This window comes from Rhamphochromis longiceps, linkage group LG6, assembly GCF_057381845.1.
Source record: "Rhamphochromis longiceps isolate RC_006_pf linkage group LG6, R_longiceps_female_GT1.1, whole genome shotgun sequence".
Classification (NCBI taxonomy): Eukaryota; Metazoa; Chordata; class Actinopteri; order Cichliformes; family Cichlidae; genus Rhamphochromis; species Rhamphochromis longiceps.
The window spans coordinates 28,403,735-28,419,429 of NC_140562.1; the positions used below are offsets into that span (position 1 = coordinate 28,403,735).

The window sequence follows — 15,695 nt, forward strand, 5'->3', positions numbered from 1 at the left end:
ACTGTCCATTGTAATACTGAATTAAATTAAAGACTTCTTAAAAATTATGTGTGAAACTATGGAAAAAACAAACAAATAAAAATGCCTAAATGTAGCTTCTGATTTCTTCTGCTTTATTTGGATGAACAATCACTTTTATGTTGTTACTGTATGTCTTTACTGGAACAAAGGACAAGTCCAGTTCAATTACTAGATGAGTATCACTAATGCGGTGATATCTAAGCAACATTTTAAAACTCCTTTACTTGGAGGACTAATTGGCAGCTAAAATGAGCTTCCTCCAGATGGTGGCGGATGGTCTTTCTTAGTGATAGAGTGAGGAGCAGGGCCATTTGGGAGGGACTCATAGTTTACCACTATTATCACTAAATATCAAAATAAGTCAGGTGAGGTTGTTCACCCCAGTGGTTGGATGTTTGTTGGGTCACTGGTATGAATAATATGTATCTGATAAATTCTCATATGTGCAAGTAAATGGGGTATCTTCTTCACACACAAGAACTAGTCACAGTTGCAATGCTTTTTATATTATACATTAGGCGATGTTATTAGAAAACACTACACATATATTTATTGCTATGCAGATGACACCCAGCTTTACTTATTAATAATAAGACAAAACTCCAATATGAAAAAAAAAATCAACTAGTTAAACTACAGCTGCGTCTTAAAGACATGCACAGATGCACTGATGTTTGAAAATAGGAAAAGTCTGTGTGGTAATTTTCATTTTTGTATTGTATTGTATCTTTATTTATTTCAGACATAATAAAAACAAACAAAAAAAACCAATATATACTCGTCTACATGTATTTTCATTTACGAATACGAATATATGTGTAGATATACACACACACACACGTATTTGTACAGACAAACAAGAAAGAAATATAATAAAATAAAACACATTCGTCTAACATGAGATAACAGTTGTTTGGTCTGAAAAGGAGTAGGAAGAAGTATGCACATACTTATTAACTCCTACCCCTGCTCAACATCTTATTAATCCCACATATTTATCTAAATCTCCTCATCACATACTCCACACAATACACAAGAAAACTTATATCAACAAGGCTGGCACGATATTTATAATTTAAATACGAGTTGACATATTTATACATACAATGGGTGATTGTCTTTTTCAATATCATATCCTTCCAAGAGTAATTTTCGAAGTGTCTTTATGAACTTGCCAATTCCTGAGCATTGCTGTAATTCTGCAGTAAAGCTATTCCACAGTTTTACTCCATAAATAGTTACGCAAAAGGTTTTAACATTTGACCGTGCTTTAAGAATCCTCAGATTCAACTTACCCCTTAGTTCATAGTCTCCTTCTCTGTCATAGAACATCCTCTGTATATTTCCTGGTAACATATTGTATCTAGCTTTATACATAATTTTTGCCGTTTTGTATTTTATAAGATCCATAAACTTCAATATTTTTAATTTCAAAAACATGGTGTTAGTATGGTCTCTATATCCAGCTTTACTAATAATCCTGATTGCTTTCTTTTTGAATTTTACATATTGGTTGAAGTGAAGTTTTATATGTGTTTCCCCAAATTTCCGCACAGTATTCCAAATATGGCAATATGAGTGAACAGTAAAGTACCTGGAGTGATTTGGAAGGCAAAAAATATTTAACTTTACTCAGTATGGAGACACTTCTTGACAGTTTAGCTTGTACATACTTTATATGAGGTTTCCAGCAGATTTTGTTATCTATTATCACACCCAGAAATTTTGTATCCGAAACTTGCTCTAATTCGACATTATTTACTAATAACTTTGCTTCGGCATCTTTTTTATAGTTTCCGAATAACATAAATGTCGTTTTTTCCAAATTTAATGATAACTTATTTCTATCAAACCATGTTTTCAGTTTAGTCATTTCTTGTGTGACAATTTCCAAAAGCTGCTGTAAGTTCTCTCCAGCACAAAAGATATTTGTATCATCTGCAAATAGAATAAACTGTAATATATCTGATGTTCTACATATATCGTTGATATAGAGGATAAACAGCTTTGGTCCCAATACTGACCCCTGCGGAACTCCACAAACAATGTCCATACACTCTGATTGATGTTCCCCAATTTTCACAAATTGTTTCCTGTCTCTCAAATAACTCTTTACCCACTCTAACACCACTCCTCTAATGCCATAATACTCCGATTTATCGAGTAATATTTCATGATTAATTGTATCAAAAGCTTTTTTTAGGTCGATGAATATACTAGCTATACATTGTCTTTTATCTATATTGTTAGTGATATTTTCAATCAATTCTATTAATGCCAATGATGTTGATCTATTTGATCTGAAACCATACTGACTATCCGTTATTATTTTGTGTTTATCTACAAATTTGTCAAGTCGATTAATAAAAACCTTTTCCAGTATTTTTGAAAATTGAGAAAATAGAGACAGGCCTATAATTTGTGAATTGGTGTTTATCACCATTTTTGAACAATGGTGTTACTTTAGCTATTTTCATTTGTGTCGGGAATGTACCAGTTTGTATGGACAAATTGCAGATATGTGTTAAGGGTTTGGAAATGCCCTCTATCACTTTCTTGACTATTTCCATATCTATGTCATCAGAGTCTGTAGAGTTTTTTGTTTGTAATTTCCCAACAATATCAATGATTTCCTTTTCTTCTACTGCCGTTAAGAACATTGAATGAGGATTGCGATCAATGAGTCTGGTTTCTTTCTCTACCGAATCTGTCATATCAGGAATTGTTTCAGCCAAGTCTGGCCCAACACTTACAAAGAATTTGTTGAAATCATTTACCACATCGCTCATATTAGTAATGTTTCTATTATTATTTGTGAAATACGAAGGATAGTCTGACTGTCCAGAGCCCTTTTTAATGATGGTATTTAATGTTTTCCAAATCCCTTTAATATTATTTTTATTCATAATCAATAATTTCTCATAGTATTCCTTTTTACATGACCTCAAAATACTCGTTAATTTATTTTTATATTTCTTATATTTATTTTCAGCTTCTGTACTTCGGTTCATTATAAATTCTCTGTATAAGGTATTTTTCTTCTTACATGCATTTTGCAATCCTTTTGTAATCCATGGGCATTCTGCATATTTTTGTTTTTTACTGTATTTCCTTACTGGGCAACGACTATTTTGATAACTTAAATACTTCTGTACCATCGTAGTGCCCTGACATGAGCCTGCAGCAATCCCCTGCTAACACTTTTCCTGTTTCTCAGGTAGGAGAGTTAAAGTGTCTGCTGCTGAGCTGGAAGAGTTTACAAAGCAGGCAGAGTGTCTGAACCTACAACCACCTGCTATCATGGATTCAGAAAAGGGTATGAACTTCTACTTAATATAAAAGCCTTAAAGCCACATCTGTACATGCCCTGAAGAATAAACAAAACGCAATAGTCAGTAGCAGATTACGGTTTGTCAAATAAGTTCAGTTAAACAAAGAAACTGCAGCTGAACTAAATGTTACACCTTCAGTTTAATGTTGTCATTATTTGTATACCACCATGGTTTGAACAATTGTAGATTCAGTTCTTTTATTGACCAGCACTCTGGGTTTGAAGTGACTTATAGTGTCTGTATTTCTTTTCATTCCCTTTTGTTAGAACCTCCAGCTACCAAGTCCATCCCAACATCTATTATTTTTCTTCATTGGTACTCCCAAAAGGTTGATTCTGTTCATCTGGATTTAGCGCTTTCAGTGGGAGAAACGTTTCGTCACTCATCCAAGTGACTTCTTCAGTCTCAGCTGACTGCAGGTTTGCATGAAACTAGCCCACTGAATGAACAGCGCGGCACACAGACCCGCCGTCGTCCCCCACAGGAAACAAGCATCGAAGGCGTTTGGAAAGGGAGGGGGATGAGTGCGTGCTTATCAGTGTAAGTGTATGTGTGTGCGTGTCCAGAGTTCAGCTGAGACAGTGTCCTTCGCTCTATCAGGCTAAGTAAACAGTCTGCCAGCCAACCCAGGTGGCCTTGCATGGGATGGGAAGAATAGTCATCACACAGTCGTTATCAGGGAGTCGTTGATCGGCTCCAGCCTTGGGCCTGAGCAGCTGGCGCCGTGGTGTCCATATGTTGAATATTGTTGATTTCTCCTTTATGCGAGCAGCTCTGAATTTAGCACTCTGACACTGGTCTCTCGATCTCCTGTTGGAGAGCCGCGAGCCTCCCCATGATGGTATCAAACTTCTGTTCCGTGGTGTTGTCATTCTTTTGGTTCTGAGACCCCACAACTGCAGTGATCCGTTCTGCGATGTGATCCAACTTTCGCTCAAGGGTGTCATTTTGAGCAGGCCCCTCTCTGATGTATCCCATCATACGCTCAATGCTGTTACTTTGAGTTTTCATGGCAGCCGTAAGCGTCTCCAAGGTGTTAACCATGCTGCGTTCGTTGTGAGAGATCGCGCCTCGTTCCATCACTTCAATTCCAGCGGTCAGCCTTGGGAGGGGGGGGGGGTTTGAACAGCTGGTTTCGCTCTCTTATTTCTCCAATAAGTCAGGGCCAAGCCAGCTCCGATCAGCAAGAACCCTGTTATCATGGTTCCGAATAGGTAGATATCTTCGACAGTCCCGCCAGGCACATGACCCTCCAGTTCTGCCACCCGTCCATCGTGTATCCGGCAGGGAAAGTCCCTCCAGGGCACTCAGGCTCTCCCGAGCCCAGGCTTCTCGTTGAGAAAAGGGTGTCAATAGCATTCAGAGACCAGTTGATCAAATCCATAATTCTCTTTAGGTTTTAGAGAACGACAGTGAGAGACTGTTCGAGGGAAAGTAATACACACGAGACAAGACAAGGACACAAGAGGCTAAGCAGGGAAGATAAGGGGAAGGAGGAGAGGAGAAAAAGTGCGACCGCCTTCGCATTGCATTAACAATATAACAGATAGCTTTGAGAGGGCCTTAAGATGTTTAAACATGCAGGCACCATATTAACCTTTATTCCAGGTGCAGTTATAACTATTTTTATACACACCTTGCAGTTTGTGCTTTTAAAGAGTTGAAGCTCAGTTAATTGAGGGTCAGAAGCTTCGTCTGGCACTATGTCCAGACAAGCTATTGTAGCGAAGCCGCTGCTCCTGCACTGACTGTAACGCAGTCAGTTCTTCTTTTACTGTTATGCTGTTTTGTGGTTTAGTAGTTTTAAACCTTGTGATCTCGTGGCTCAAGAGTTGGGAGTGCGCCTTGTAATTGGAAGGTGGTTCGAGCCCCGGCTTGGACAGTCTCGGTCGTTGTGTCCTTGGGCAAGACACTTCACCCATTGCCTACTGGTAGTGGTCAGAGGGCCCGGTGGCGCCAGTGTTCGGCACCCTCGCCTCTGTCAGTGCGCCCCATGTACACTCAACAAAAATATAAACGCAACACCTTTGTTACTGCTCCCATTCCCCATGGGATGGACGTAGAGACCTAAAATTCATTCCAGATACACAATATAACCATCCCTCCCAAACAGTGGTCACAAATCAGTCCAAATGTGTGGTAGTGGGCACATCTGCTATATTGAGATAATCCATCCCACCTCACAGGTGTGCCACATCAGGATGCTGATCTGACATCATGAGTAGTGCACAGGTGTACCTCAGACTGCCCACAACAAAAGGCCACCCTGGAATGTGCAGTTTTGTCTCACAGCAAAATGCCACAGATGCCACAAGCAATGAGGGAGCGTGCAATTGGCATGCTGACAGCAGGAATGTCAACCAGATCTGTCGCCCGTGCATTGAATGTTCATTTCTCAACCATAAGCCGTCTCCACAGGCGTTTCAGAGAATATGGCAGCACATCCAACCGGCCTCACAACCGCAGACCTCGTGTAACCACACCAGCCCAGGACCTCCACATCCAGCAGGTTCACCTCCAAGATCGTCTGAGACCAGCCACCCAGACAGCTGCTGGAACAATTGGTTTGCACAACCAAACAATTTCTGCACAAACTGTCAGAAACCGTCTCAGGGACGCTCAACTGCATGCCCGTCGTCCTCATCGGGGTCTTGACCTGACTCCAGCTCGTCGCCGTAACAGACTTGTGTGGGCAAATGCTCACATTCGATGGCGTCTGGCACGTTGGAGAGGTGTGCGCTTCACGGATGAATCATGGTTCACATTGTTCAGGGCAGATGGCAGCTGAGAATGTCCCAGTTCTTGCATGGCCAGCATACTCACCGGACATGTCACCCATTGAGCATGTTCGGGATGTGCTTGACCGGCGTATACAACAGCGTGTACCAGTTCCCACGAATATCCAACAACCTCGCACAGCCATTGAAGTGGAGTGGACCAACATTCCACAGGCCACAATTGACAATCTGATAGACTCCATGCGACGATGTGTTGCACTGCATGAGGCAAATGGTGGTCACACCAGATACTGACCGGTTCTGGGTCCCCAGACCCCCAATAGCGCAAAAAACTGCACATTCCAGGGTGGCCTTTTGTTGTGGGCAGTCTGAGGTACACCTGTGCACTACTCATGATGTCAGATCAGCATCCTGATGTGGCACACCTGTGAGGTGGGATGGATTATCTCAATATAGCAGATGTGCCCACTACCACACATTTGGACTGATTTGTGACCACTGTTTGGGAGGGATGGTTATATTGTGTATCTGGAATGAATTTTAGGTCTCTACGTCCATCCCATGGGGAATGGGAGCAGTAACAAAGGTGTTGCGTTTATATTTTTGTTGAGTGTAGCTTGCCACCACCAGTGTGTGAATGTGTGTGGGAATGGGTGGATGACTGGATGTGTAAAGCGCTTTAGGGTCCTTAGGGACTAGTAAAGCGCTATACAAATATAGGCCATTACTAATAAACACACACACAAAGTAACTCCACCAGAGTGCCTATTTCAGGTCACTTTTGCCGGTGCAAGCCCGGGTAAAGGAGCAGGGTTGGAATTGTGACATTAAAAAACAATAATTGCTAAAAGAAATTTAATTTATAGTTCTAAATAAATTCTAAATGCATTTAAGATGTTTTTTTTTTTTTTACTCACTTTATGTGTCTTCCACGATGTTATTTCTCTCTCCAACAACTTAGGTTACAATTACATTAGCATGACCAATTATGCAAATTAGGCGATGACATCATTTAGCGACTTCTAGCGATTTTTAGGACAGCCAATAGCGATTTTCCTAACTGAGGAGCTGGCAACACTGGAGCACTCAAAGTGCTTTACACAACTTGTGCATTCACACCCAGTCGCACAAGCACATTCAACACACCCGTTCATTCTCCGATGGATGCATCGGAGAGTAATTTGGGGTTAGTATCTTGCCCAAGGATATTTGGCATGCAGACTAGGGGAAGCCAGGAATCGAACCTCTAACCTTCCGATCAGTAGATGACCTGCTCTAACATTGTTGCAACACATTTAAATAACCCCCCTGACTGTACTGCCACAGAGTCAATATTTCTGTCAAGTACAATTACAACACATAAGTAAACAATTGAGCAATACTTCACCTAAACTGGGCTGAGTCTCGAATGTCCAGAACACACTTCAGAGTCTGAAGCCACACTATCAGCAGATGAGCCATGATGGAGTTTGTTCACGTTGCTGTAGCTGTGCTCGGTCTTCTGTCTCTTGGACACTCAGCTCCTGTGACAAGCTGTGAGAATCTAATCCAGCCTCTTGAAATCTACAGAAGTCAGGTCAGACTCTCTCTTACATCATTTCTCACTTGTTTATTTGTTTTTTTATTTTCGATATGAAATGTTTGTTGTCTTATACAGCTAATACCATCTGTTTCAGCTGCTGGGCAAATGGGTACTACAAGGAGAGAGCACAAGCATACCTGGATCCAAAATTCTGGTACAGATGGTTATGGAAAATGCCTGGATGAAGATCACCGCTGCCAGTGAAGCCGATACATTTAACAACCTCCAAATTCAAAAAATGTAATAAAAAGGATGTTTTTCCTGAACTGACCCTGTTTTCAAATAATATTAATGTAAAAATCTCAATAATTGTATCTTCTAAAAGGATGGGCAAGTGCTTCACACGGAAAACCAACATGACTTTGGTTAACAACACTCTCACTGTGGGTGAGTATTACTGAGGGAACAAACATTTGATTTAGACTTTGTGCCTAGCATTGCCATAACACTTTCAGTATATATCGATTGGTGTGTATTTGCACACTGCAGCTTTACCCTTACCAATGCTAAAAGAATATGAAGTATGGCCATCATCTGTCATCTGTCCACAGAGCTCCCTTTCCAAAATTCTGCTGTCCTGCTGAATACTGGCTGCCCTGACTGCCTTGTTATCTTCGCAAATAACACCGTTGGAAGAACCACAGTTAAAGATCTCCAGCTCCTGAGTAAAAACAATGACACACCTAAATAATGTAATGTCAAAGTACTTATTTTAAGTATTTTTTATGAGACGCCGGCCACTAATTTCCAAAATAAAACAATGACTAATAATTGAACAGTGGTTTCCACTGTTCTACGGCTTAATAAATCGGAACACTGCCCTTTGAAATACCAGTTACAAATAACACTTGCCAGTTAAAGGCATATTTAGAAATATTTCTTTAAAAAAAAAAAGAATAAAACATCTAAAAACATGCAGTGCTGTGAGAATGTATTTGCACCCTTCCTGGTTTCTCTCTATTTTACATATTAGTCACACTTAGATATTTCAGATCATCAAATACAATTTTAGATTAGACAAAAATAACCCAAGCAAATAGAAAACACAGTTCTTAAAGGAATATTTCCTTTACATGGCACTGTGTGAAAAGGAAATTGTCCCTAAACCTAATAATTGGTTATCAAGAACTGAAATCAAGCATTTGCAATCATTAGCAATGAGTCTTTCACATCGCTGTGGAAGAATTTTTCAAAACTCTACTATGTAGAGTCCGTTCAATTCAGCCGCACTGGATTGGATTTTCAAGCATGAACAGATTTTGAAAGCCATTCAGAGGTGGCCTTGCTCATGTGCTCATGGCCACAAATTCTCCTTCAATATCATGGTTCCTTCAATTGCAGCAAGTGGTCCAGGTCCTGAAATAGCAGCAGCAGTTGTTTCTTTGTGTTTTAATCTCTTTACTTACTTGGTGCCGTGCTAACACTTTTTCTGTCTCTCAGGTAGGAGAACTAAAGTGTCTGCTGCTGAGCTGGAAGAGTTTACAAAGCAGGCAGAGTGTCTGAACCTACAACCACCTGCTATCATGGACTTAGAAAAGGGTATGAACTTCTACTTAATATGAAAGTCTTAAAGCCACGTCTGTATGTGCCCTGAAAAATAAACAAAACGCAATAGACAGTAGCAGATTACAATTTTTCAAATGAGTTCAGTTACACAAAGAAACTGCAGCTGAACTAAATGTTACACCTTCAGTTTAATGTTGTCATTATTTGTATACCACCATGGTTTGAACAACTGTAGATTCAATTAATTTCTCCTCTCATAAATTAAAGGCATTCACAAATGTCATCTTCACAGGTTTGTGCCCAGATCCATCTCTTACCCCAGAAACAAATTTCACTGATGTAACCACACACACCATAAGCTCTGATGAGCGCAGCCTTCTAGAAGAACTTCTCAGTAGTGAAGATGGAGTGAAGACCCTTTTCGATATGATCCAAAGTATGGCTTCAGTCAAGCAAGACTGACGGCTATGCCTGTGAAGAATATTGCCACTTAAAATAAAGATGCGTGACTGTTTTTTCCTCTGTGGCAATTTGTTCTGTGTCATCAGTGTAATTTAGATTTAGTTTCATTGAACTGACATAAAAATGACAATGTGAACCTGCTTTAAGAAGAAAAGATTACTTAGTTTTGTCACTTTAATGCACCATGTACTAAAAACAATCAACAAACCATGATAAAGTTTGTTCATGTTGCTCCGGTTGGGCTCAGTCTGCTGATGGTTGGACAAAGCATTATGGACACTGTAAAACTATAAAGTCCAGCTCTTGTGACTACTAATCATCTTGTTTGATCCTTTTTACACTCAACAAAAATATAAACGCAACACCTTTGTTACTGCTCCCATTCCCCATGGGATGGACGTAGAGACCTAAAATTCATTCCAGATACACAATATAACCATCCCTCCCAAACAGTGGTCACAAATCAGTCCAAATGTGTGGTAGTGGGCACATCTGCTATATTGAGATAATCCATCCCACCTCACAGGTGTGCCACATCAGGATGCTGATCTGACATCATGAGTAGTGCACAGGTGTACCTCAGACTGCCCACAACAAAAGGCCACCCTGGAATGTGCAGTTTTTTGCACTATTGGGGGTCTGGGGACCCAGAACTGGTCAGTATCTGGTGTGACCACCATTTGCCTCATGCAGTGCAACACATCGTCGCATGGAGTCTATCAGATTGTCAATTGTGGCCTGTGGAATGTTGGTCCACTCCACTTCAATGGCTGTGCGAGGTTGTTGGATATTCGTGGGAACTGGTACACGCTGTTGTATACGCCGGTCAAGCACATCCCGAACATGCTCAATGGGTGACATGTCCGGTGAGTATGCTGGCCATGCAAGAACTGGGACATTCTCAGCTGCCATCTGCCCTGAACAATGTGAACCATGATTCATCCGTGAAGCGCACACCTCTCCAACGTGCCAGACGCCATCGAATGTGAGCATTTGCCCACACAAGTCTGTCACGGCGACGAGCTGGAGTCAGGTCAAGACCCCGATGAGGACGACGGGCATGCAGTTGAGCGTCCCTGAGACGGTTTCTGACAGTTTGTGCAGAAATTGTTTGGTTGTGCAAACCAATTGTTCCAGCAGCTGTCTGGGTGGCTGGTCTCAGACGATCTTGGAGGTGAACCTGCTGGATGTGGAGGTCCTGGGCTGGTGTGGTTACACGAGGTCTGCGGTTGTGAGGCCGGTTGGATGTGCTGCCATATTCTCTGAAACGCCTGTGGAGACGGCTTATGGTTGAGAAATGAACATTCAATGCACGGGCGACAGATCTGGTTGACATTCCTGCTGTCAGCATGCCAATTGCACGCTCCCTCATTGCTTGTGGCATCTGTGGCATTTTGCTGTGAGACAAAACTGCACATTCCAGGGTGGCCTTTTGTTGTGGGCAGTCTGAGGTACACCTGTGCACTACTCATGATGTCAGATCAGCATCCTGATGTGGCACACCTGTGAGGTGGGATGGATTATCTCAATATAGCAGATGTGCCCACTACCACACATTTGGACTGATTTGTGACCACTGTTTGGGAGGGATGGTTATATTGTGTATCTGGAATGAATTTTAGGTCTCTACGTCCATCCCATGGGGAATGGGAGCAGTAACAAAGGTGTTGCGTTTATATTTTTGTTGAGTGTAGTTGCTGGATTTGACTACAGAAGATCGAGCCAGTGGCAGTGTGGCCTTTCTGGTTGTGGCCCTGCTTTTTCACACTTCTTTTATTGACCAGCACTCTGGGTTTGAAGTGACTTATAGTGTCTGTATTTCTTTTCATTCCCTTTTGTTTGAGCCTCTAGCTACCAAGTCCATCCCAACATCTATTATTTTTCTTCATTGGTACTCCCAAAAGGTAGAGTCTGTTCATCTGGATTTAGCGCTTTCAGTGGGAGAAACGTTTCGTCACTCATCCAAGTGACTTCTTCAGTCTCAGCTGACTGCAGGTTTGCATGAAACTAGCCCACTGAATGAACAGTAGGCTGTGAGGTCAGTTCCTTGATCATTAAAAATGCTACGTCCAGATGAACAGGATCAACCTTGGTGGCACTTGGTGTTCGCTCGCTCTGTGGTAGAGTATCACTTCCTGTTCCTGCTCAAACACAGTGGTGTTTCTGAGTAGCTTATTTGCTTAGCAATTTAATTAACAACTTTTAAATACATTCTTTTTCATAGTATAATCTTCACGTGCTTCATCCGAAGCACACTTTCTGTGTACTCACTACCTAATTTATAGCCAAAGTATTCACTCACTGTCTCTGTACTGTTTCGCTAGCTTAGCTTAGCTCGTAGCCGACTCGTTAGCACCATGGCTACTTCACCTGTTCCTCCTGCACTTTCTTGCTCATTGTGTCAGATGTTTAGTTACTCCTCGGCCACCTTTAGCAGTAATGATATCTGTAACAAATGTAGCATATTTGCAGCGCTGGAGGCCAGGATTACTGAATTGGAGACTCTGCTTCGCACCCTTCATTCACCCGTAGCTAGCCAGGCCCCTGTAGCTGTTGCAGCCGAAGATAGCGTAGGCCCCGCTAGCTGTTCCCCGGCAGACCCCAAGCAGCTGGGGAAAGAGGGCGGCTGGGTCACGGTGAGGAGGAAGCATAGTCCTAAACAGAAGCCCCAGGTACACCATCAACCCGTTCATGTGTCTAACCGTTTTTCCCCACTCGGCGACACACCCGCCGGGGGTCAAACTCTGGTAATTGGCGATTCTGTTCTCAGACATGTGAAGCTAGAGACACCGGCAACCATAGTCAATTGTCTCCCAGGGGCCAGAGCAGGCGACATTGAAGGAAATTTAAAACTGCTGGCTAAGGGTAAACGTAAATTCAGTAAAATCATAATTCACGTTGGCAGTAATGACACCCGGTTACGCCAATCGGAGGTCACTAAAATCAATATTGAATCGGTGTGCAACTTTGCTAAAACAATGTCGGACTCTGTAGTTTTCTCTGGTCCCCTCCCCAATCAGACCAGGAGTGACATGTTTAGCCGCATGTTCTCCTTAAATTGCTGGCTGTCTGAGTGGCGTCCCAGAAACGATGTGGGCTTCATAGATAATTGGCAAACCTTCTGGAGGAAACCTGGTCTTGTTAGGAGAGACGGCATCCATCCCACTTTGGATGGAGCAGCTCTCATTTCTAGAAATATGGACAAATTTATTAAACCCCCCAAAATATGACTATCCAGAGTTGGGACCAGGAAGCAGAGTTGCAGTCTTACACGCCTCTCTGCAGCTTCTCTCCTCCTGCTACCCCCCCCAAAAACCCATCTCCATAGAGACTGTGTCAGCTTCCAAAAAGACAAAACAAACTAAAAACCAGCAACAAACAACTTAAACATAAACAATCACAAAGAAAGAACAATACAGTATCCACATCTGAACCAAAGAGTAAAACAGTGAAATGTGGATTATTAAATATTAGGTCTCTCTCCTCCAAGTCTCTGTTAGTACATGACTTAATAATTGATCAACAAATCGATTTACTCTGCCTTACAGAAACCTGGTTGCAGCAGGATGATTATGTTAGTTTAAATGAATCAACACCCCCGAGTCATTCTAACTACCAGAAATCTCGAAGCACAGGCCGAGGGGGCGGTGTGGCAGCAATTTTTCACACCAGCCTATTAATTAATGAAAGACTAAGACAGACTTTTAATTCATTTGAAAGCCTGATGCTTAACATTGTCCACCCCAGCTGTGAAACTCAGAAACCAGTCTTACTTGTTATCATCTATCGTCCACCTGGGCCTTACACAGAGTTTCTGTCTGATTTCTCAGACTTTATATCTAATTTAGTTCTGAGCTCAGATAAAATAATTATTGTGGGTGATTTTAACATCCATGTAGATGCTAAAAATGACAGCCTCAACATGGCATTTAATCTGTTATTAGACTCAATTGGTTTCTCTCAAAATGTAAAAGAACCCACCCACCACTTTAATCACACTCTAGATCTTGTTTTAACATATGGCATAGAAACTGAACATTTAACAGTGTTTCCTGAAAACTCTCTCCTGTCTGATCATTTCCTGATAACATTTACATTTACAATAATTGATTACACAGCGGTGGAGAGTAGACTTTATCAAAGTAGATGTCTTTCTGAAAGTGCTGTAACTAAGTTTAAGAATATAATCCACCCACTGTTATCATCTCCAATGCCCTGTACCAACACAGAGCAGAGCAGCTATCGGAACGCTACCCCAACAGAGGTCGATTATCTTGTTAATAATTTCACCTCCTCACTACGTACGACTCTGGATACTGTAGCTCCAGTGAAAACTAAGGTCTCTAATCAGAAGTACCTGACTCCGTGGTATAATTCTCAAACATGTACCCTAAAGCAGATGACTCGTAATCTGGAGAGGAAATGGCGTGTCACAAATCTAGAGGATCATCATTTAGCCTGGAGAAATAGTTTGCTGCTTTATAAGAAAGCCCTCCGCAAAGCCAGAACATCTTACTATTCATCACTGATTGAAGAAAATAAGAACAACCCCAGGTTTCTCTTCAGCACTGTAGCCAGGCTGACAAAAAGTCAGAGCTCTTTTGAGCCAACCATCCCTTTAACGTTAACTAGTAATGACTTCATGAACTTCTTCACAAATAAAATTTTTATCATTAGAGAAAAAATTACCAATAATCATCCCACAGATGTAATATTATCTACAGCTACTCTTAGTACCATTGATGTTAAGTTAGACTCTTTTTCTCCAATTGATCTTTCTGAGTTAACTTCAATAATTACTTCCTCCAAACCATTAACGTGTCTTTTAGACCCCATTCCTACAAAACTGCTCAAAGAAGTCCTGCCATTAATTAATTCTTCGATCTTAAATATGATCAACCTATCTCTAATAATCGGCTATGTACCACAGGCCTTCAAGCTGGCTGTAGTTAAACCTTTACTCAAAAAGCCATCTCTAGACCCAGCAGTCTTAGCTAATTATAGGCCAATCTCCAACCTTCCTTTCATATCAAAAATCCTTGAAAGAGTAGTTGTCAAACAGCTAACAGATCATCTGCAGAGGAATGGTTTATTTGAAGAGTTTCAGTCAGGTTTCAGAGCTCATCACAGCACAGAAACAGCTTTAGTGAAGGTTACAAATGATCTTCTTATGGCCTCTGACAGTGGACTCATCTCTGTGCTTGTCCTGCTAGACCTTAGCGCAGCATTCGATACTGTTGACCATAATATCCTATTAGAGCGATTAGAACATGCTGTAGGTATTACAGGTACTGCACTGCAGTGGTTTGTATCATATCTATCTAATAGACTCCAATTTGTGCATGTAAATGGAGAGTCCTCTTCACACACTGAGGTTAATTATGGAGTTCCACAGGGTTCAGTGCTAGGACCAATTCTGTTTACATTATACATGCTTCCCTTAGGCAGTATCATTAGAAGACATAGCATACATTTTCACTGCTATGCTGATGACACCCAGCTCTATCTGTCCATGAAGCCAGATAACACACACCAATTAGTTAAACTGCAGGAATGTCTTAAAGACATAAAGACCTGGATGGCCGCTAACTTTCTGCTTCTTAATTCAGATAAAACTGAGGTTATTGTACTCTGCCCTGAAAATCTTAGAAATATGGTATCTAACCAGATTCTTACCCTGGATGGCATTACCTTGGCCTCCAGTAACGCTGTGAGGAACCTTGGAGTCATTTTTGACCAGGACATGTCCTTCAACGCACATATTAAACAAATATGTAAGACTGCTTTCTTCCATTTGCGCAACATCTCTAAAATTAGAAATATCCTGTCTCAGAGTGACGCTGAAAAACTAGTTCATGCATTTATTACTTCCAGGCTGGACTACTGTAATTCATTATTATCAGGATGTCCAAAAAACTCGCTGAAAAGCCTTCAGCTAATCCAAAATGCTGCAGCCAGAGTCCTGACAGGGACTAGAAAGAGAGAGCATATTTCTCCTGTTTTGGCTTCCCTTCATTGGCTTCCTGTTAAGTCCAGAATTGAATTCAAAATCCT

At 41.4% G+C, this 15,695-nt stretch overlaps 1 protein-coding gene across 2 annotated transcripts; it reads left to right on the plus strand.

Annotated features, from left to right (window-relative positions):
- Window positions 1-774: 774 nt before the first annotated feature.
- On the plus strand, window positions 775-10,220 carry LOC146668189 (uncharacterized). Of its 2 annotated transcripts, none has more exons than XM_085410062.1 (6): window positions 775-7,667; window positions 7,768-7,913; window positions 7,999-8,060; window positions 8,225-8,338; window positions 9,114-9,212; window positions 9,472-10,161. In XM_085410062.1, exons 1-6 carry the CDS (start codon window positions 7,551-7,553, stop codon window positions 9,639-9,641), a joined length of 708 nt encoding a protein of 235 aa, XP_085266188.1. In that variant the 5' UTR covers window positions 775-7,550; the 3' UTR covers window positions 9,642-10,161. The 2 variants fall into 2 exon arrangements, with proteins under 2 accessions (XP_085266188.1, XP_085266189.1); XM_085410063.1 differs by having other exon boundaries at window positions 7,607-7,667; window positions 7,749-7,913; window positions 9,472-10,220.
- Window positions 10,221-15,695: the final 5,475 nt, after the last annotated feature.